This window comes from Clupea harengus, chromosome 7 (assembly GCF_900700415.2).
Source record: "Clupea harengus chromosome 7, Ch_v2.0.2, whole genome shotgun sequence".
In the NCBI taxonomy this organism is placed as follows: Eukaryota; Metazoa; Chordata; class Actinopteri; order Clupeiformes; family Clupeidae; genus Clupea; species Clupea harengus.
In genome coordinates this window covers 11,468,135-11,491,743 of record NC_045158.1, presented here as the reverse complement: position 1 = coordinate 11,491,743, position 23,609 = coordinate 11,468,135, and the positions used below count along the sequence as shown (strand labels likewise).

At 44.0% G+C, this 23,609-nt stretch overlaps 2 protein-coding genes across 6 annotated transcripts in view; both read right to left on the bottom strand.

The window, feature by feature from the left end:
• The window catches only part of ccser1 (coiled-coil serine-rich protein 1), a 70,691-nt gene extending 66,288 nt beyond the window's left edge, over positions 1-4,403 (bottom strand). For 3 of the 5 annotated variants that reach the window (XR_006152490.1, XM_031570521.2, XM_042708252.1), the window contains exons 1-2: positions 4,143-4,353; positions 803-2,179 (exon numbers count right to left, since the gene is read on the bottom strand). Coding sequence is in view for 4 of the 5 variants with exons in the window: in XM_031570521.2 (XP_031426381.1) it covers positions 803-2,156 (1,354 nt within the window). In the remaining variant the exon portion in view is untranslated. Of the gene's footprint in view, positions 1-802; positions 2,180-4,142 lie in introns of all 5 variants that reach the window. The other 2 variants (XM_031570520.2, XM_031570519.2) reach the window with 2 other exon arrangements.
• Positions 4,404-7,125: 2,722 nt separating this feature from the next.
• trim36 (tripartite motif containing 36) lies at positions 7,126-23,543 on the bottom strand. Its single transcript, XM_012830570.3, is given in 12 exon segments — positions 7,126-9,428; positions 9,431-9,454; positions 9,457-9,743; positions 9,893-10,190; positions 11,935-12,228; positions 14,435-14,556; positions 15,050-15,303; positions 15,730-15,825; positions 16,416-16,562; positions 16,807-17,153; positions 20,715-20,952; positions 22,936-23,543. Coding segments are annotated over 12 exon segments (2,301 nt in total). The 5' UTR covers positions 22,999-23,543; the 3' UTR covers positions 7,126-9,297.
• Between the last annotated feature and the right edge of the window lie 66 nt (positions 23,544-23,609).

Genomic DNA, 23,609 nt, shown 5'->3' with positions numbered 1-23,609 from the left:
TAAATGATGATAGGGTTCAGTCAACTGACACTCCCTGACAGAGGTCAAAGATAGTGTTAATGTTTTTCTCCGGCACTTGGCACATCTCTGATTGAATTATTTATACATACAGGAAAGGTTTGATAGTATGCATGAAGGCTACACACACTTGCCCTTGTTGCTTGTTAACATAACCACCTTTCAGTTTGTGACTGTCACAGCATAGATTTTTTTTACCAATAAGACTCCTGAAGGCCAACTGGTAAAAGAAAAATGTTCGACTCCCAGGTTTCAAATGCAAATGCCTTAAAATGAATTTATACCGAAAAGTTTTCTTCCAGCTTAAGAATATACAATTAGCTTCATGTCATTTAATGCAACATTTTATAAAAACATACACAAATTGGCCTCTCCCTCCCATTACAATCAATAAATCAATCAATCAATCAATTTGTTTATTTGATCAAGAGGGACAGTGTACATTCATGACCATTAAAATGTAAATGCACCCAATTATAGCCAAAAGGCTAGTTTCCATTGGCAGTCCCCCTGCCAGAGTGAAAAAGTCTATACAACCTAAAAAAGGCATAATACAGCAATGCATTTGCAACTAAAGCGTGTGTTCAGATGGTTAACATAAGTGTGAAAGTGTAAATCCTAAAGTACAGCGCATGATGCACACTTAACTTTGTCTGAACTTCCTCTAAGATAACAGAGGAGTGATGTTTGGCTGGAGCTGTCTTTAAAAAGGCACAAGCATTAAATGAAAGTATGCACCCCTCACACACACACACACACACAGCCTTTTGATCTCCGGTGTTACCTGTGTTTGGTTTCCTCAGGTGGCCCTGCCTGGTCTCCAGCCGGCTGGTTTTCCGGGACTCCTGCATGAGGAGAGTGTTTTTGGGCCTCCTCTCTCTGGGCTCGGGGTTGGAGCTCCCCTCCTCGCTCAGCTCCAGGGCCGGATCGCTTTCGCTGATCTCCGACAGGTCAGGCTGAGGTTCCGTCTGCATCTGGGGGGGCTCGGCTTTGGCCGTGGTGGTGTCGGTGGTGCCGGCGGTGGCGGCAGCGCCGTTGGTAGCCGTCGTGGTGTCGGTGGTGGTGGTACCGACGGTGGGGTTACTGGCGGCAGCTGCGTTGGTGGTTGCGGTGTTGGTGGCTACGGTGTTGGTGGCTGCGATGTTGGTGGCTGCGATGTTGGAGGCTGCGGTGTTGGTGGCTGCGATGATGCTCTCGCATTGGGTTGGAGCGGTGCTGGTGGTGCTGGCGTTGGCGTCTGGCAGTGATGGCTTCTCGGCAGCAGGTTCTGAGGGCGTGTAGAACACCTGTGAGGTAGGGACAAGAGCAGGCAGGACGCTCTCAGCTGGTGGGTCCAGGGGAGCGGCGGGGCTCGGGGGCGGCAGGGCGTCCACCTCTGAAACTGAGTCCTCCGTGACATGGACGAATTCGGAAGGGGTAATGGCGGTGGTGCGGTCCTCCGAGAGCATGGGCGACTGTAGGGAGCTCTCCACCCCCAGCTCCCCAGGCCAGGAGCCCGGCGTGCCCAGGCCACAGGTCCCCTCCGGGGGCTTACTCAGCGGGACGGGGACGGGCTCCGGGGCATGGTTCCTGGAGAACCGGTGGTGGGCCGAGAAGGATTTGGGCAGCAGCTGCTTCTTGTGCTTGGAGGAGCGCTTGCTGCTCACGTCGTCCAGGAAGCCTGAGTCGTCCCCCTCGGTCGTCCCCGAGCTGATGCAGTTGGTGAACACGTTGCGGTTGTTATTGGTGGAGGTGGCCTTGTCGAAGTCCTCTGTCTGCGAGCGCGTGATTTTCTTGTTCCGGTGCCCACCGAACCCAAAGTGCCGCGTCTTGGTCTGGCCACTGCTGCTGCCATCTTGGCACAGGGCTACCTCGGATGCCTGGCCGCAGCCGTCCAGAGAGAGCTGCGCCGGATCCTTGCGTGACTCGCTACTCCGTTTGCTGTGGAAGCTGATAGAGGGTGTGCGAAAGAGACTGCGCCGCTTGCCCGTGCTACTGGAGCTGGAGTTGGTGCTGGACGGGGACGACGTGTGGACTCCATTGCCTACGCCACCGGACGAGGGCGAGGACGGGAGCGACTCCTGCCTCTTGTTGGCACTCCGCCGGAATATGGGGAGCCGGGAGACGAGGGTGGAGCGCCGCTGCCCTGATTCCCCCATCAAGGTTCTAGAGGAGTCAGAGTCTGTGACACATAAACAACAACAGACAAAAAAGAACTGTCATAAAGGTTAAAAACACACCTACATTATACGCTATACTATAGCAAAAACAGTGCTTTAGAGTTCACTGCATACAAGAATAAGGGTCTCACTGTAAGAAGAAAACATATTATTTTCTAAGTCTTATACAGTGCATAAGAGTAATTAAAAGTATTCATGCTGTGGTGCCTGGTTCTATGTTCTCCACCGCTTTCTCCTTTTAAAAGCGGCATATAATCTCAGTAGAAGGAGTTTGCCTGCAGTGAACAGCTTTGTTTACATTGGTGCAGCCAGTAGGAACACTCCGTGTGAGCTTGGATAAAACTTGAAAGCGCAAGTGTTAATCCTTTCATCCTTATAGAACAAAAAAACAGGCTGTTCAATCAGTAAACAAACATTACAAACGCTAGTAAATATAATATCAGAAAAACAGAAATCCAATCAGTTTCATTAATTGATAGTTACATTGAAGCAAAATAGATTGATCCCAAGATTACTGCTCTTTCAGATTACCGGCATTTACATCTATGCCTACAACTGCTTAAGGAAACACTGGTCAAGACCAAGTGTGCCTTACAAAGATTATATGTGGTATAGAAAGACAGGAGTATAAGGCAAACACGTGATCAACATGAAAGACTGCACGCTTATGTTACTGCACACAAAATCCTAAATGGAATTATGTGAAGTCGGCTGCAGTTTTTCTTTCTTTGAATAGCACAGCTGATATTTGACCATAAATACATTTCATGAATGTAAATCTTTTAGGCTATGTATCCTACTCATTGAAATGTTAACCTCAAGCCTGTTCATTATTAAACTGGATTTGTTTCAACCAAGGTAGTTATTGATTGTCCACATTTTCAGCAGGTGTAAGGGATGCCAGGCTACAGTGTGAAAGACTACAAAACCTAAATTCCAAACCAAACTTCAATGATTCCGGGAACAACATCTCAGACCCAAAGACAACAAGGAATGTGTGTTCATCTATTTATTTGAGCTGGAAAGACAAGTCTGGGTGTTTCACTCAAGAATAACATACCTAGACCCAGCCTGCTTCTACAAGCTCATGGAATGTTCTGTGATCACACCTGTAGGTAGGGCTACTATCCCTTCACAATGCCAGATAGCTTTATAATAAGCCTAGAATTTAGAGGGAGCGACGCCTCACTAAATCAAAGGCAGGTCGGCATTATGACCAGTGATCACTGACCGTAATCACTTAACAGGCTATCATGAGGAAGAACACTTGATGGACATGTACCATGAGAAGAGTTTTTTTAGCTGCTGTAATATTGCTTTCCCTAAATTAAACGGTGCGACGTGTTAAATTACTGAGTACATGTTTGTAAATACAATCAATTCACGTGCATCTCAACAGTGCTACAACTGGCAGGGCATTTTAATGTATTTCGCTAATCATGTTTAATCGCTTCGCATAGTCTAGTTTTTCCTTCAGCAAGACTAAGACCACACCAAGTGAATGTAAATATTCGGTGGTTAGCATTAAATGACAGATAATTGAATACTGACTGGCCAGGTGGAACGTTTAGTGATGTCAACAGCCCCTGTCAAGTGGTAGCCTAGGCCAAGCAAGCTAGCTAAAGCTAATGGTGCTGAAGTAGCGCTGTCAAATGGAATAGTATCAAGGCAATAATTGATTAGCTCGCCACAGTCTTATAATAATATAAGCATTGCTGACTACCGTGTGAAATTATAAACCATGCATTTATTTTACATGCTAAACCTAAAGGTCTACCTAAGGGCAGTACAATCATAGCCACCACCAAGAATGATCTTAACAGCTTCGGTTAATATACCGTAGCGCTTTGGTGTCAAGACGGGGATGTCAGCTGAGAGGTTAGCTGCAATAGCCGGTTAGCAAGCTCGGGTAACCTAGCAAGCTACATGTTAGAACCGCTATCTGACTTAGAAAACATCAGTTACCTTCAGCAGAATTCCAGTTCTTTATCAGGAGCAAAGATAGCAAGGGCAAAGATATTCAGTCGTGTCTATGTACTAACACTGAACGCGCAGGAACCCGCAGAGGTAGTAGACATATTTCACGTGAGACTCTTCTGTATTCCAAGAATCCCAATTCAAGCCATTGCTCAGTCGTACAACACACCTCAAATGACGTGGAATCTCCTTCCTCTCTCCTCTTCCGCGTTACACGCTCATAGCACCAGCCCTCTCTGTCGTCATGAGGTCTTCAGGTAGCAGGTGAAAGTGGAGTAAAAATATTTATTGTAGGCTACCTTATTGAATTGTAGGCATAATTCAGATTTAAATTAATTTTAATTATCTTCCCATATATCAAGCTACATCTTGAAGTGTAGGCTACAGGGCCTACGCTACTTTTAATAATTTGCAGAACACAACCTTAATAAAGAGAATCCACTGTAATGTTAACCGCCTAACGGAGTTGACGGAGTTGACCGCCTAACGTCAATAACTAAATAGAATGTATGTTACCATTTAGGATAACGTTATCGAAATGCATGTGTAGTCAATCAAAGGAGATACAATCTCAGAGAAAACAAGGCATGACAAAATAGAGGGTCACATTGACATTCAGTTTGTGTTTCTACAGTAGTTTTCACAAATAGGTGTGCTGCTGTTGGACTTGGTCCAAAAGGTTAAAATGCCCTTATGCCGAAATACAATGTCAGTATTATGCAAGAGATACACGTGGGTGTTTTTTTGGCTCAATTCCAGCAATAGTATTCCCAGAAGTAATCTCACAGCGAAATAATATTTATTCATGCTGAAACTATGCTTATGTTTTGTGATGTTCTGTGTTTGTCCTTGCAGCTTTTAACAACTCTAGTCAATTTATTTTATCAGAGGCTGAATTATGCTTCATGGCATTTTATATGATATGCCTTACAGTAATTTAAGAGATTACCATAAAACCCTGAATATCTTGTTTTTGTCCGCTCTTTCACTAGAATCGCTGGCCTCAAGAGAACAGGATAGGCAGAAGCAACATCGTTAACCTGCTTACACCTAGAGCATTCAGCTCTTCGCAGATCAGTTGTCACTAAGTAATGGAGACCTCAGGACTGAACCATCCAATCCTAACCTGAAACCAACCTATACACCCACTGGGCAATGTTGTTTTGCATCTCAGCATACTCCGTGTGCTCTAAATTGGTACTTTACCTGAGAAATGGCAGAATGCAAATTAAGGGCTAACCAAAGAGATAGCACTAGGCAAAGTGTGAGGTTCAAGGAACTGGGTCCAGCATGACAAAAAAATAGTAGCCTACATGTTGGTTCTTGAAGTACTTTTCTCACCTAGGTTCAGGTCACCTGAGGTTTTTCAGAACTTTGGTGCACCAAAATATAACTGTTCAGTGCTGTTTATCTTGTTCAGTGCAGATGAAAAAGCAAATAGAAAAATCTCTGGGGAGAGCAAATTAGATCACGAGTATCTTGCATCTGTTACTCAAACTGACATATTGACGCTCTAGGCATCACATTAAAAGAAGAAATGCAATTATATCAAAAAAACAACGGCACAGACATTTTTTAATGCAAATGCGTGTCACTTGAGAAACACTACATGTTCTCGCATAAGTATAGGCAGTCATCTAGTGGAAGGATCTGGAACTGCAGGAGGTTAAACATGATGCAACTTGTTTTCTTTTCGGTAGAAATGTAGATATGTTCATGCTGTATATGACTGCATTAACAATAATTTTGGCTGTAGTGATTTGAGACCAACTGTGGTAATATTAAAACGACTAACTCGTGATGATATTGAAAGGACATTCAGCAGAAGCATAATTTATTTTACAAATCAAATTAAGCTAATGTTTAATAACACATCGTAGTTTATCACACTCAAGCAAATATAGATGACACCTTCAGGGAAACACATTATGAATACATTATTGTGCTCAAACATATTTACCTCAAGATAGTAATAATTAAAAAGCAATCTACGCTTAAACTTACTAGGTCACTTGAAACAAAGATAACAGACTATATAGTTATGCGGGAGAAATATTCTCCACAGTAATCATTCATATTCCATGATGTGACTTCTGTGCCCTTTCTTTAAGGGCAGAGTCCTCATTTACTTGTTTAAGAGCTCAGTTTAAACGATTACCTGTCAAAGTTGGTCACAGCTTTCCAAGTTACAACACCTGAAAATAGAACATGTGCAGGAGAATAGAACATCAGAATGTTCTCGGCATCCAACAAAAAGGTCTGGACTTGACTGACCTACTTGAGAAGGAGAACTGCTGAAACTCCAACAATTCCAAGCAACAGACTGAATGTAAGAACACTTGTTGGAGAGAATATGATCACATGTGAAGTCATTAAATCTAACTTCAGATCAGGTATACATACATCTTGTGCTAAATATGAGACAAAAGCACCCATTAAAGTATTTACAGTATATTTTAGCACATATCCATAATAAGAATGTGTTGCATTTGCCATTAATTTGGGGCTCTAGACTGGCAAGACTATGGGAGCATAAAACAGACCTTGAGTGTGATAGTGTGGATGTAATTCAGCCTGGCCGTCAACAATATGTGTGCAGAATTAAGGGACTCCAACAAGTATGGGCCACAATACTTATGCAAATTTCCTTTGCCATTTATAATGCAGGGCACAAATTCTTTATGCATTTGATTCATCACTCTTCTATCAGGCTTTGTGCTGCTACAGAGAAAAAATGGATAGCAAATGAAATGTTCTATTACATTCATGAATTCTGGGGGAAAGCAGGTGCAAAATGTCGTCTGGCATAATAATAGACTGTTACGTGGTCTAATTATGAAATCAGCCATCAATGCCCATCTTTTCCTTCCAGCAGGTCATCCGCAGTCAGTTCATTAAAATTTTGCACAAAAGCAGAGGCGGCACTGCTACAGATGAGTGCTGTGAACAATAAATCCAAGCACGTAAGCTCAAAATTAAAAACACGCCAATTTATTTTTATATAAAACCCCAAACAGCACAAATTAAAATCCATACAGTAGATTGACACAAGTGAATAACAGCTTCTCGTTTTCGTTTTCGTTAAAGCATTACACTCACAGAGAGCAGTACCACCTCCTATGCTCTAATATTGCACACACACACCAAAACTCCACACAAACCTGTACTGAGGCAAGTGGCAAACATGCTATAAAGTGCTAGCTTGATTAATTAGATAGGGCACCCTCAGAATATGAAGTTTTTAAAATGTTCACAGAAAACTAAAAACATACCCTCTTATATTAGCAACACCAGCTCAATACAGCTCATGACACTACCACCCAACTACAGCTGCTACCACTGTTTCCAAGAACATGATCCATTAAACGCATAAACACACACACACACACACACACACACACACACACACACCTAACTCATTAAAACATTTGGTAACTTGTAACCTCTGTCCTCGAACGATCATACATTCAATTACAAAGCAACACTGAAAATAAGAATGACTAAACTCACACATGCACGAACCATGTGCATAGATTATTTTTCATTCCACACATAAGCCGAAGTTTAGCGTGTACAAAATGGAATGACTGAGCAGATCATAAAGTTATGCACTGCCATGTAATACCAACACCCAAATAAATTAAAGACTAGACACATACATATTGAGTACATACTGTGTCAAATCACCATCCACTAAAAATGAAATGAATTAATAAATTATTCGACACTAAATAACACTAAAATGCTCACTAGACAGAAAGATTTCAAGAGTGAATAGACTCAAGACATGTTTTGTATGATTACATGTTTTTCTTGTCACATCAATTAAATCAATCTAGAGGAATTTTATTTTATCAGTTGAGAAATATAATCGGTTCTGAAAAAAAAAAAAACTAAAACAATTAATATCTGCTTACTGCCAGAGTCAACGAGTGACTGGTGCTTCGAGAGCATATTAACTGTATGTTCACCAAACAAGCTTGAGTATGTGAGAACGAGTAAATATACACTAACAGACTTAGTAAGCTCAATGGCTAAAAGCGTTACATTTCTCTACAGTGCTGACAAAAACGAATCGGCGTGTTAGAATGTTTTTCCAGTGCTCACAGGAGGTAGGTAGCATGAGGCCCTTTTGGCCAAAACCTGAGAAAACACTGAAATGAATATCCTATTTCCGATCACTGAAGAAGAAAGAAAAAAAATTACCCTTTCAGCCAGTGACCTGGTTCACCTGCCAACAGTACCCACAAGTGTGTGATTAAATCACAAAAGGCCATATCCATGATCAGAGCCTCCTGGGCAATACTGATCATGATGCTGCATGATGTGTCCAGCATTTTTTTTCTGCACATGGTTTACAGATGGTTTGTTTTTGCCCAGTTAAGACATAGCAGTGATGTTAAAGCCATCCGTGCCCAAGTTATACATTCACAATAAAACATGTTTATGCTGTAGATGCAATAGATACATAATGTGTTGAAAATGTGTTGAAATGTGTGGCTGTGCTTAATCCAATGCCCAAAACAAAACAAAACGCATGCAGTGAAATGTGTAAAAAAGTAAAATTTTTCCCATTTTCAACAATCGGTACTTGAAAGACTTGTGAACATGATTTTGTGTGTCTGTACCTAAACAAAATGGGGACACCAGCAGGTCCATAAAGACCTTGCTCAGTGAGTAGTGCTACGTGCTAATAACATTAGTGCATGATGTGTTGCGGTTACTGAATTCAAGTTTACCTGAAATGATTCATGTTCTGTACATAAGAGGTGAGTTCTGAAGCAAACAGAAAATGAAAGCAGTGACATTCGTATTACTTAGAAGACGTGCATCTGTGCTGCTTTTGTGGTGAGATTCCCCATGTGGAAGTACTGTGCAGTAATGCTAAGGTGACAAGAATCAGAGAGCACCTTCTACGTATCCCATATCCCCCAAAGAAAAGGCACATAGGCATAAGAAGCAAGGTTTCCCAGGATCAACTTGACTGTTGTTGTGTGACAGAAGTGATTTTGTACAGAAAGAAAAGAAACATAATTAACCTCCAAAATTACCTGAATGAAAAAAAAGAAACCCACAAAAACTAAACCACACCACCAAAAATAAAAACATCTCAGATAAACTAGAACAAGAGTTATCATGGGCGTCAGGTGAGCTCTGATATCCAAGGCAAGCAGTCGGGCTGGTTGCCCCAACCGCTCGTCCCTCTCTCCCGCTCACATGTAGGTAAGGCGCTTGGTGGCGATGAACTCCTCCAGGTGGACGGCGCCGCTCCCCATCAGGCCGAAGGCCGGGTACATGGTTCCGGAACAGTCCACCTGCCGTTCGTACAGCAGCCGCATGCTGTCGGCGTCGAAGAAGGAGACACGGCCCGCCTCATAGTCCAGGCACACGCCGATGCGCGCCGGCATGGGCAGCACGCGGCTAGCCTGGTACTCGCCACTGCCACCGGAGGTGGAGGTGGCCGTGGCGTTGAGCGAAGCCTTGGGAATGAAGACCTTGCCCATGCCCACAGTGATCAGCGTGAAAGGCTGCGAGAGGTCGTAGCAGGCATCCTCACTGCCGCTGTCATGCCCGCTGTCATGGTCGTACCTAAAACAGAGGATGGATGAAGAAGAATGTTAAGCACTTTTGGAGGTATTGGAGGACTGGAACAAGATCTACTGGGGAGGTGAATCTTCAGGAGGTGGGGGGCCGAGCACCCATCTCAATAGGGTTGCAAGAGTATACATGATGTTTACCTGGGACTGCTGGTGTCACGGGGGTTATGGAACCACTCCACCAGCTTGGAGTCAGACGCCACCCCCACCTTCACCATGTAGGAGTGTGGCTCCACGCGGAAGGCCCAGAAGTGCCTGCCCTGAGCGATTCCCGGGTCACCGATGATGTAGTCCAGGCCGATGTAGCTGCCGGTCTGAACGCGCTCGGCCTGGAGCAGGAAGGCCATGCCGGCCACACTCTCCACCGAGTCACGCCGCTTACTCAGCACAAGCCGCTCCGGGCTGAAGCCACACTTGTCATTAAACAAGCAGCCGAACACTGAGGGAGAGGAAAGAACCAGAGACAGAGAGAGAGATAAAGAGATATTTAAAATAAACAAATTAGTGCAAGAGCGGTTAAATTTAGTTTACAGCAACTGATAAACCTTTTCCTGAGAGTTCAAACAAAAAGTATTTGAGGGATCTTCAGTATAACATGCAATGTCTGTTTTCGTCACTGGAGGGTGCTATAGCACAGATGAGAAGTATTGTAACAGGGACACTGGATTACCTTCCGGCTATGCAAATATACTACTGATGCACATTTTTCCATGTTGTGTCCTGGGGGAAGGATAATGCAAAACTAGGGTAACATAAAACAAACATGCAAAAACCTAGGCCAAAAATAGCAAGAAACCGAGCGCATAGATATGCCTGATTCAGTTTATATTACACATGAATCACACTGCGCGCTCTGTGTTTTACTTCAAAAGGCATGCTGGTGAATCTGCTGCCAAAAACTGAGGGGTTAAAAATAGGCCCCCGCAAAATATCCAAATATTTGAATTTTTTTATAAGCTGCGAAGGTAGCAATATGATGCGACAGGATGAGGGAGCCCTGCATCGGCCCTCCATTGGAAACTTCCCCCAGATGAATCGAGGACAAGGACCTGTGACAGCAGCCTGAATGCTGGCCGTTTTTGGCAGGCAGACGTTCCACGAGCAGAAAATAAATGTTGCCACGGCACCGAAATGACCCAGAATTCCAGCTCATTAATAACGCAGCACGCATTCTCTCCTACGCGTCTCAAAGCACACTGGAATGCAGACCTGAATCGCAGTTCATTTACAGTGGGCCTGCCTCCAACGTTGCCTTAGTTAGGACTAATGAGGCATAAAAAGCAATAAACAGTCGCAAATAAATGTACAAGAAAACACTGGAGGATCTGCAACAGCATATATGTATATACATGGAGGGGGAAAAAAAAAAACATGCTTGATGAATGAGGACTGCTTGTGTAGGCTACTTGTTACGGTTGAAGTTGGCAGCCAAACATAGAGCCGCCAGACACTGTGAAAACCATTTGTGATCTGGCGTGTTTCATGGAAAAAGGCATTATGACAGGTGCAGTGCTTCAGTCCAGGCGAGACACAATCTGTTTGTCTGCACAAACAGAAAATCAAAGGACGTCTGTTTGTCGTCACACAAAAGAGATGAGTCATAATGATGAATGCACTGGGTGTGATCGAAAACGGCCGATAACCTGGGCTGATCAGATGCACTTTTAGCCGTTTGCCTCCCCAATACCCCCTCCTCCTCCTGGACCTTTGCTCTAAACGCAGACAGACTAAGCAGGGGATAAAATAGCTAATCTTCTCAATCCACAAGGCAACAATGGCACCGTGTGCTGTACTAAAGAAGCAGCCTGGGCACGAGCCAAACTAAACAAATAGATTCCCGACATCTTGGCCTCCCATGACTTCTTATTGTATAAGCAGCTCTTACTAACCTGCTGATTCAGCCTTCTAACCAAGTGTAACGTGGGTTCAAGTCACTTTTGGTCAGAAAGGACTCAAAATCAATAAGCGAGTGGCTCAAGACAAACATCTCTACCCATCAGGTCAGGACCCAAAAGGTCAGATCTTTCACAGTCATTGTGGTGACGCCATTACTAGGCAAGACATCTGCCGCTGCATTAGGTGACCCGAGTTACCCATTTTAGTCCTGTTATCGACCTCTCCTTGTGAGAACACCTGGCACACAGACTAAATGTTAAAACTCCACCCGTTCAGCCAGCACTCACCGGGAGCCGGAGGTGTGTGGAAGTTCACTTCGGGACAGTAAGGGCTGCACAGAGTGTTGCGGTAAGTCTTGACCCGGAAGGAGTAGGTGCTGTCGCTGTCAAGGTTGGTGACCACAGTGCTGGAGCCGTAGATGTGGTCGGAGGCCTGCCAGGAGTTCTCTTCCCCGGGGGCCACCTTGCGGTACTCCAGCACGTGGCGGTCGGTGGGGAGGGTGTCCTCGGACAGGCGCCAGTGGATCTGGCCCTCGTTGTACACGCAGCTGCGGGTCAGGTCAATCATGGGCGGGTCTGGAACTGAAAAATGAAAGAAAGACAAAAGGAAAAAAACTAAAGGGATCTGGTGGTTTAAGAGTCCTTCGAAACCAAAAGGGGTGCAAATGAGAGAACTCTCAAATGTATTACACAACTTGGGTTAATGGTTTGGTGTCTTTCCAGAGGATCCACCTTAGCATCATGACGGATGTTTACTGATGTAAATTAAGCCGTTTTAGAATGGCCACTTAGTTAATTTAATGTTCTGTTTATTATGTTAGAAAACGGAAAGGACCGTTTTACTCTCTACCATCCCTCCTGGCATTTTGCTTTTTAACACAGAGACGCTGAAAAGAATTTACATAAGTCACCCAACGGGGGACATGCCTACACGAACGATTAATGAGCACAGAGAATCATGCCTTTGTTCCTTGAAGACAGATCAGTACGCGCTGCTGTCACAAGCATGAGAATGTATCTAGGCTGTAGAGGTTGGTTGGGGGGGGGGGGGGGTATCAAGCTCTGCCTGTCACAAACGATTCACTGACTGTCAGAGGAAAAAGGCGAGTGCCCAGTAACTGGGCGTGATGCCCGAAAGCTTGCCTCTGAAAGGCAAGGCACCGATCACACCAGGAGATGCAAGAAGCTAAATGGAAGCAAGTAAGTGGCCATGCGGCTTGGCTGCACCCACAGTATGGGGTGGAGGTAAGGGGAGTGTGTGTGTGTGTGTGTGTGTGGCTTCGGGAGTTTAAGAAAAACAATGATATTGACCGGAAAAAGTGTGGCGGAAACATCCAAAGGTCGAGTCAGGAGTTCTGAAAAGCACCATTTAAAACCCACTCTAATCACAATGGTGAGAGGGAAAGCCATCCACATTAAAAGGAATGGGCAAGTCAGCTTTGCATCGTCTGCCGTTTCCCCCTCTCCTCTGGTCAATTAAATTATAGCAAGAAATATCCTCCTAAAGCAGAGTGCATCATCTCCTTCCAGCACACAGCACTAAAAGCATCGGCATTGATCCATCAGCTCTATGCCATGGCATGTGTAATCTTCATTAGGTCTGACAGTCGGGGCAATTTATACAAGGGAGGGGTTGTGGCAAGAAAATGGATTTAATAGATTTATTATCAAAGTTTTGAGCAGGCCCAAGCAGAGTCAACCTCAGAAATGTGTCCATCTTGCATAATTGAAGCTAAACTACTAGACATTTTCTTTCTTGTTGCTTTGCTTGCTTTGGCTCTTAAGATATTGCAAAATTGCCATAAAATGCCTTGGGGGACTAAGACTTGGAGTATGATGCATTTTTCTACTGACTAATTGTGGTTGCTAATAATCCCTGAGGAAAAAAAACTAACAAATGTTCATTGTTTCACTGTGTGAGTTAACTTAATGGACCAGCCTTTGCAAATAACTTTTCAAAATAAATCCTTCAAGTAGTGACAGACCTGACAGCAGTAATGACATCTAAAACATTGGGAATGTACACATTGTTGCCCACTGGCAAAGTGCTTCAAGAGTCAATTTTTGTTTTACCTTTACTTACTATAAATGCCCTTTCACAACATTTCATTTTCTATAAGGACAAATCTGCCTAAACACCACTCCCTCCCTCCGCCGCTCTCTCTCTCTCTCTGACGTGTCTTGTTCTCGGAAGTCAACAACAGCTTACAGATCAGCGTGTATAGGGTCTTGGCCCACGTGCAGTGCTCTTAATCTGGTCAGTTCTAACTGGCTGTGGGGAAGAAAGCAGCCCATCTGATTGGACCACTGCTGCATTCCCATGGAGCCCACTTGAACAGGCCTGACCCCCACTAGTGAGGACAGCTCAGCTATGATGTCGCTAATGATAGATCGGCTTTACCTCTCCGTCCAATGGAAACCCAACGGAAAGTAGCGACCTGCTGCCAGAAACGGTCTACCAGGAACTTGGGGCCATTAACTGATATAACATTTCCAAAACAAAACTCCAAACGTTTCCAAAACCAACAAACATCTAATTAAACATAAACCGATGCAGCCACAGGTAAATATTTCTTCTTAAATGCCCCAGGTAAAGGAATGTGCCTATTGCGCAACACAGAGGTTCTCCGTGCCAAAATCCCAGAGTATATTCAGCACATAAACTGCTTACTCACTTAAAAGGGCTTCTGGTTGGAGCCAAGTGAGCTGCTTATGGGGACTAAGTGAAAGTGTCAATCAGGGGCTATAGGGTTGAGGCATGGAAAAGGGCCACATGGTTGGACCATACCTCCGCCAAACGTTAGTTCCTTCAGCATGAGCTCCTCCTTGGAGGTGTCCACCAGGAACTCATCAAAGCAGGGGTTGGCTGAAGCCTGGAACGTCCTCAAGGATTCGGTGGCCTTTTGTATTCTGTGAAGAAAGGGCGAACACGGTTTGCCTTGGTGGTCAAGCTTAAATGAATGAATGAATGAATGAATGATAATGAAATACATATGGATTTATATGAAATTGATTTATATGAAATATATAAGGAACTGATTTATATGCATACGTGCAAAAAATAGGTCATAACCGAAAACAGAATGTCAACATTAGGAAATGAGGGGGAAAGTATTTATGTGGAGCTGTCAACACTTGCTGGCTATATGGACAAAGCAGCTTTCTGACTAATGGAGATCAATTAGCCACCAGGCTTTGTGCATGGAAAACAACATTGACGGATTTTGCCATTCAAATCTGCCTGTGGAACTTCACAACACCCATAGGGCTTAAGTGCATTTGTCCTGACACTGGCCAAATCAGGCAAGACACCAACCAGGACATTAGCCAAGTGTAAGCCTATAGGGCACAAAAATAACATCTCAAAGGGAGGCAGAGGACGATGTCCAGGAACTGGGCAAACCTGACGTGAAGCTGCTTGGCCGTCTGCACAAAGCAGGACTGGTCGGTTTCCTTGAGGACCTCCTGCGCATATCCAACCAGGCCGCTGTTCTCCAGCATGCCCTGGTACTCTTCGACCTGCCCACGGAGACTGCCCAGGCGCATATTCCTTGACTCCTCGATGGAACGCAGCATGTCAGTCTTCCGCTCCTGGAGAGCCTCGAAGAGACGCTCAAAGTGCTCATTGGCGCGTCTTTCGGCTAGCTGGCCGCTTTCCTACATCACGAGTATGGCAAAGATTGTGACAGCGGCGTGGAGAATTAGGTTACATCCAGTAATATCACACCACAACAATGTATTGGTGTTATTGGAAAATCTAATAGTCAAGGTTTTCAGCTGAAAGGGACTTAGATGGACTTTAAGTACTTAGGTTTGACAAGAAGATTAAATATCAATATCAGTGACAGGAAACAGAGGCTGGGATTGGGTTGCTCCCCTTTTCCATAAGCATCCAATGGAAAGGTGAATATTTCAGATTTTTACATAAATCAGAATATTCTATGGCATATTTACAAGCATACTGACCGATATTCAACCCATTCAGGCAAAGAAATCACATGTTGTGCAAATAACTCACATGTTGTTCAAAGACGAACACATGAAACACTTCCACCCAGTGAGGGAGACATGTAGCTGCTTTACCTCCGTTTGATGAATCAACACCTCCAGGTCAGAAATCTGATGCCGCACTTGGTCCTCTTTGCTGATTAAGTAATGGATACTCTTCGATAACTTCTCCTGTTGGCATAAAGGCAAAGTCCATCTGAGCACAGGTGTTCATGATGGAAAATGTAAACCCCTTCCAAAACGAGTTCCTGTTTATTTCATTCATTATGCCTTTGGTGGTCCAAGAGGGATATAGAGTAGTCTGGCAGATAATATTATTATTGGTACAAATTATTCCATTAAATATTAATAGATGCTGGGGACATGTATGGTGCGATCGGGTTGCCAGAGCAGGAAACAGCATCCTGGGCCTCCTGGGCCCCGTGTTGTTGTCATCAGGTGACTGATGTCTGTATCAAAAGCTAGGAGAGGTGAGCCTGCTATTGACAAACACACGCTCGCAGCACTTCACCATGAACCCTTTGAAACGACACCCGATACTATGGGCATATAGCACCCCACCAAAGGAATTCAATATTTCATTAAGCATTGAAAAATGGAAACCAAAGACCTACAAAAGCACACCGATTGATTGCAGATGGAATTTTGAAAAGGCAGTCATCCTCAACAATAGCCATCGATCTCACTCATCTCTTAGACATTTATCAAGAAACTCCAGGACTGCTGTAGCTAACAGCTAGACAGTGGGTATCATCTTTTACCTTCAGGATCTTGTAGGCACTGCTCATGGATGTGACCCTATGGTTAGCATGGGAACCACCCAGCTTGCAGAGGTGACACACTGGACGCCGGCACACCTCGCAGTACATGTTGACCTTCTCCATCTCGTGTTCAGGGCACATCAGAACCTAGGAAAAATATCACCTGCATGTTAACTCCGCCAACACAGCCAGCTTACCTTCAACAGTCCTTGTGTACAACATCACTGTCATCAAACTGTCACTGGCATACCACTCAGGCTTTTATTGAAGCAAAAAAGAAATGCCACACGTATATCTATTGTTTAGCCGATAAAAGGGCCTCAAAGTGCCTCCAATTCTAAATACAATTTGAAGAACGTTCAGTTCTCCTCATCTTGGAGCAGCACCGTACCTTTGGTCTGAAGTTGGTGGTGGGCCCCACGTACTCGTGCTGGGCTCTGGGCGTGCCCCAGGGGTGGTGAAGCTTGAAGCACTCGTTGCAGTAGCTGGCCTTGCAGTCCATGCAGCTCTTGGTGGCCTCCTGCACCACAGGCGGCTTGCAGACGTTGCACAGGATGGCCACGGCGGACCGCGCCGCCTGCCTGTAGCGTTCCACGATGTTCTCCAGCGTGAAGTTGCGGAAGAGCATGCTAATGCCCCGCTCGCCGAGGTCGATGTCATGCTGGCAGCCCGGGCACGGGAAGGTGGTGATGCGGGGAGTGACGGAGGCCCGCCTCCATCCAGGCGAGGAGATGGACCCTATTCGATAGGACGGTGTGGGGGGGGGGGGTTGGAAAGATAATTAGCAAAGACGTAGAAGTGTTTTTCATAACACACACACAAACACACACCTGAGAAGAAGCGACCTACAGAGGACAAAGAGAAGAGACTAGTCATTTTCAGGCAGTTCACATTACAGCTGGAGTCACTCAGAAAAGGATTGCACAGAGATAGAGTATGTTTACAGTGCTGACAATGACCTGGACATGAGTAAAATAAAAAATTAAAATAGTCTTTTAAAAAAGGAGCTGTAAAAATGCCTTAAAGTGCTGTGCCAGATTTAACATTACGTGTGAAACTCCTAGCGTGTTGTGGAAGTTACACTAAACACTAGCCTTAACTAGTGGCTAATGGCTGGAATCTAAAATTAGCTAGACTTAAATGAGATTGTTGAGAAGTGAGAGCTAATCTTCACTGGGAAGAAAATAGATCAGCACACTTTAGATGTCCTTTGTATTGTTTCCTGCAGCTTAAAGGATTCACCATTTGTCCAGTTCAATGTACAATATGTAACACTCACTTACTTTCAATGCACACCAGTCTTTTTTTATATATAGATTAACCACCACAGATGGAACTAAAATATCTACTGGAGAGTCACTCACAAGGCAGAGCATTTCTACCGAGGAGAAAGAAAGCATTCTTGACACCAAAATGCATGACAGATGCAAGCAGCATGGGTCGCAACACAGAGCAAAGGAAGGCCAACTTAATAAGCAAGCACACAAAGGACACAGATATGGAGGAACAACCAGAGAAAGATGGCGTCACACTGTACTACATCACGTCAAACCACAGTGGTCAGTGGATGCAAGGTGGGGACAGGCACTGGTGGGTGAACGTGCAGTGAAGGGTGGCAGTGAAGGACGTGGCGGGGACCGGACGGGTATGGATGGAATCGGAAGGGTGTGCAGCAGGACGTGTGGACATGAACAGGGATGTTGGGGTCTGGGCGTAACGTCTGATGGAAGTGGGTGAGCGGACAAACGACCTAACCATCAGGGGTGACGGGCTGTGAGACTGAGAGAGCCGTGGACTCGTTAGACCACGAGGCGGGAACAGGACGGGTCTCGCTGCTCTGAAGGGAAGGGAGAGGAAGGCGGGTTGCTGAGCTGGCAGGCAGGTTGACAGACAGGAGAAGGAGGCTGTGCGCGCGCACACACACACGCCGTGACCTGCTGCTACCGCAGTGAGACTGGTGGCACGGGGGAAGGGGGGGGGTACGCTCAGGCGCTCAGAAACTGACGAGTCATCACAAGGGCTCTCGGATGGGGGGGCATAGGCTGAGGAGGGCGCGTCTTTCCTACGGAACCACATCATCAACAACACCTTTTGAGTCATGATAATGCGACAGTGTGTGCTCTCAGTGTTAATGGCAAGGCTATTAGCATTAGCAATTTCAAATGACAAGAGAAACATAAATCATTTGCCTATCAAACTCTCTTTTCCACACATAGTGTGTAGCCTCCGCAGTTTGTGGGGCTTCCAGCAGTTAATTTCGTTTATCACAGTGTTTGCCTGTTACATTTGGAGAGGGCACAAAATCGCCAGCGCCTTGTGTTAAATGTCCCAATATGGCCAGATTAAAACTGGATCTATTCATTCATCGGAAGTGACGGGCACAACATGGAGGAGGGGGGTCATACATGTGTTCTGTGGTTAGAGGGGTATTGAAACACCACTGCTTGTTTCTTCAAAATGTCTACTGAGCATATTACACTATATATACACATAGATATGCTTAGCCCTAGTGCTTTACCTTAAACATGCACTAACTGATCCATACACATTCACCAGCCTCTGAATTTCGATTAGGAAGATTACCTCAGTAAATTAAGATGACAATAGAAATAGACAGCCCAATAGACTACACCCAGAAATTTGTTTACCTCCTATTGTGTTGGATGAAGACCAAGCGTTGGTCGTTGGCTGCCTTTGAAAACCTTTGTTTGTTTTTTTCACCTCCAACTGTTTGTTCTTTACAATGAGCTCAATACACAAGGAGCCAAACTGAAGAAATCCCAGGGGACATTCCAGTCTCTATTAACCGAGAGCGCCCTGAGATTCCAGTCCGGGAGCATTTCCTTGGCAACACGCACCATACTTCTCTCACTTGTCATTCCACTCGCCCACCCTCCCTCACCACAAAAAAAGTGTCCCTGTAACTTTAGTCTTCAGGAACAAGAATCTTCCATTCCCTCAAGTAAAATGCACATGTTTTTACAGATAGGGTATCTGTTTACAAAGTTCACACGATTATTTAAATGTAAAGGCACATGTCTTCATTTACTCTCAACTTAACTACATCAACAAGAAGATATTTCCAGGTAATTTGCTCAGTAGACTTTTTTGATGGGTAGACCATAAAAGGGACCAAGTCACATCAGATTACTGTATGTTCACAAGAGGACACCGTCAGAGGTGCATTGATAGCACGGTATAAGAGGGTCTACGTTCACACGGGTCTAAAAAACACTGTACTCACTACAGCTAGAAAAACATTGGAACCCACATCTACCTCTCCCTCCAAAGGACTTTCTCAGTGTGGCTGCAAGCAAGAGACACAGAGAAGTGAAGTAAGACTAACAAGACAGCAAATGTAAACAAATGTGATGCAAGACCTGATAACACACACAAATGGTGGCACAGCAGTGACAAAAAAAAATAAAAAAGAACATAAAGGAACTGTACTGACCAGCTCTTCTAACTTCCCTGCCCCCTAACAGAGAATAGGAAGGCGTAAATACTTTGCTAACAAAACACAGTGATGTGCTTTCCTGTGTGGCACAATATTGCATGCTAATCAAAGCAACTGACATTCATTTGTGAAATAAAAGTGATGTGTCAAGCATAAATGATTGATAATGGAAAAGCACTTGGATTGTTTAGCATAATTCTAATCATGATTCAAAAGATATCAACTAGATCCATACCTTCCCATGACTTTCACACCAACTATGATCATGGTGGATTTTGGTATAAAACCTTGTTTATTTCACCCAATAACCAGCAATGGCTTTGACTTCCAAGAACTGGTATTTAGCTCACAGAGAAGCCAAGTGTTTAAACAATAGATGTGATTTAGACACTGAACTTTGCTTGGCTTAGAAGCCCCCCCCATCACCAACATTGCAGCAAGTTATTTTACCATTTCATATGGTTTAGCAGGATACAAGGCTGTTCTGCCATATTAAAAAAAACAAGCTAGCTTTTCTTAATGCACAATACTGGCAATTATTTGCATTTCAGATCTGTTTACAGATTAACATTATCAAGAACACCTGAAATCTTAAATTAAATTCACTGCCAGATTTATCATAACACTTCAGAAAATGACAATCGAAATGTTCAAGACATAAAAAAAGTCATTGAACTGCACCTTAAATAAATGTACATTTGTGTATATAAATGTATTATTTGGCTACAGCATAATTAGGTCTACTGACTCAAAGTAACCTGAAATGCAATAAAATACCATGTTGCAACATAAGACAGTCATCCATTCCATTTGTTAACATGGACATGTTAGTAGGCCAATACCTGATCGTACGAGCCGATCAAGCCTCTCCATGCTTGGAGACGGTACTCTGGACCGAGGACTCCCCGGGTTAGAGCATTCTGACCCCCCGTCGGTGCTGAAGGAGTCTTCTTGGTTGAGCAAAAACTCTTTGACGCACTTGTGACATACACTATGCTGGCATGGTAGAATGAGCGGGTGCGTGAAAAGTTCTTTGCATATTGGGCAAATAAGCTCCCGCTCAATGTTTGTGATTGGAACCTGAAAAACAGCATCGAAATGGTTAGGCTAACGTAACATGAAACTACTGAACTAAATTAGGTATGGTCTTTCAGTAACATACATAACTGGTTTTATGTTTAGTTACGCTAAATCTTGAAATGCAGAGAAGGGTCAATCATTCAATCAACACAGCACACAGAAATACCGTTGGCCTTAAACAGAGATGTTATAGTCAGACGGACGTTAGACCGATGGAGCTTGTTAAATTTGCTCATTAGTGGATGACCGACTAAAAACCGCTCCTCGTGACTATGGAGAATCTAGGCTATACAAAGCAGAAGTAAACAAAATGCATGGCAAAGTTGTCAGTCTGGGACCAATGGTTTCAGTTTTGATCTAATTTCAATAAGCTGAAATTGCTTGATCGACAGCGTAATGGATCAATTACACTGTCTATATGGAACATGATACCATCGACATGCATTCGTGCCTCCACAGAGGCAAAAACAATCAACAACGATGTGCCGTCCTGTGGGGACACATGTGAACCAAGTGAAATATCAATACAATTCACTACTATCCCTGTATTTTCTAGATCTGTTGTACTCTTAAATACAGTGATACATCAACTACAGTTTTGGAAACAATTAAACCTGATCATTTCAGTGCATCACAGCCAGCTAGCGAGCAAGCTAAACATAAAGAAAGGGCTAATCACAAAATTAAGCAGACAACGGGCTGTGAGAGAGGGTTCGGTAAAAAAAAATACCAGACACACATCCTGATCAATAAGTCTAGAATACTGCGGAAAGCTCAACTTACATCTTTTCTCAGCATCGAACTACGTCGAGACACTGCAGACATGATTCACGTATTGTAGTTCAGCGGCTTGCTAACTTTTTCTTGAGAAGAGTTGAGGGGCACCCGACGACAACGACTAGCTAATGAATTAACCAACGTGACCTGGCGTTATTGATGAGCCAGCTACGTGAGTCAGCAGCACTTGTATGGCTGAGGAACTCGCGGCTCTGCGTGCTGCTGCTAGACTGGGTGGAGACAGCGGAATCGCCATAGTAACAAATGTTGCGGGGGGCGGATATCAAGTTACTGATGATCAAACATGGGCTAACTAGGAGGGGAAAGATTTGTTTCATTGTTAATTAACACAAGCCAGATCAAGATCAGAGCGCTGTCAGCTTCATGTTGTCGGGTAGGCTACTAACAAGCTTTCAGCCAAATAATTTAGGTTGCCTCTCTATAGCTCTAATAAAAAACAAGGGGATAGCTGACAATGCAAAGGTATAAGTCATTAGTTTTAGAATTTGAAGTGTAATATGCATAGCGACAGGGGTGTTTCACGGCCTTGGCTACATGACACGGCAACAACTGCGACTCAACTGCGATATTTAACACTCAGAATTCGGGATACAGTGGTGAGTCAAAGCACAAAGGATGAAGCAGAAAAAAACGTCATAGACTGTTCCTCTAAAAGATTAAAATTCGCCACCAACAAGGCAAGCATCATGATGGTACCCGTTGGTGACAGGAAACACCTGCAATCAGTCCTGGACAGGTCCACGCAAGGAAGTTCCAATCATGCATATCAACAGCATTTTTATTTTAAATCTATACTATACACTGTAAACTATATATACACTCTAAACACTGTAAATGCAACCGGTGACAAATTCAGATGGGGGCGCGTCTGACAGACTGGCTGTGGGCTACAGCATGTGCGAGGCAGGCGTCGATCATATTTGAACTATCAGTGCTCAGCGATGCTACAATAAGCAGACATTTGATCTATGAAATATTTATGTAGGTTTAGTCTGGACAAATATGCTTCACTTCATGAAATATTTCCTGACAAAATGGAATAATATAATAAAAGCCTTTAATAGACTAAGACTAGTGACCAGCAGCGCATCCTCTAGTTTGGTCAGGCTACCTAAGCAACGCGGTGGGAACACGACTCCCGCGTAGCCTTATATACATTAGCTGAGATTAGACAAGATTGCCTACCTCTCCTTTTGTTATTCGATCGACTATACATCCAAACTCCGCCATGTCCTCCGAATCCGACATTCTGACCAAAAGGCTGCGGTCGAGACTCAGAAATTCTTTGACAAAAATATTCAAATGTAACAGGAAAACAATCTGGAATGTACCTGTGACTAGGCTATTTGCTATAGGCGAGATCAACAAAACAGCAATATCAATTTAATGTATATATAAGATCCCACATTTGTTTCCTGTGTAGGTCGTAGGTCTGTAGAAATATGAAGAAAATTGGCTGCCAGTAGCTTTAGGGATAAATTGTTGAAGAACCATCAGTTGTGCGAAAGCCCCGCCCTCACTCCCTGGGCGTAAGCTCGCGCGTTCATTCGGTGACATCTCGTATCAGCTCGATGCGTTCTTTGTGTGCCGACTACAGAAGAATTAAATAAACTTGTCAAACCATTACCGTTGGCTTCCACAAAAGTGCATACCTATAATCATAGTCATTAATGCAAACTAATATGCCAACACAATGCAATATATTAAAACGACGCAGTGCAAGACGTTGTTCATGGCTTGCTCCACAGATTGATATAATTAATTTGCTTGAAAGAGACGCAAGACCCTCATGTATGTGGTTTGTGTTGGTGAAAAGGCTAATTATTAAAGAATTATTACTTTTTGTCTCTTCATAAATC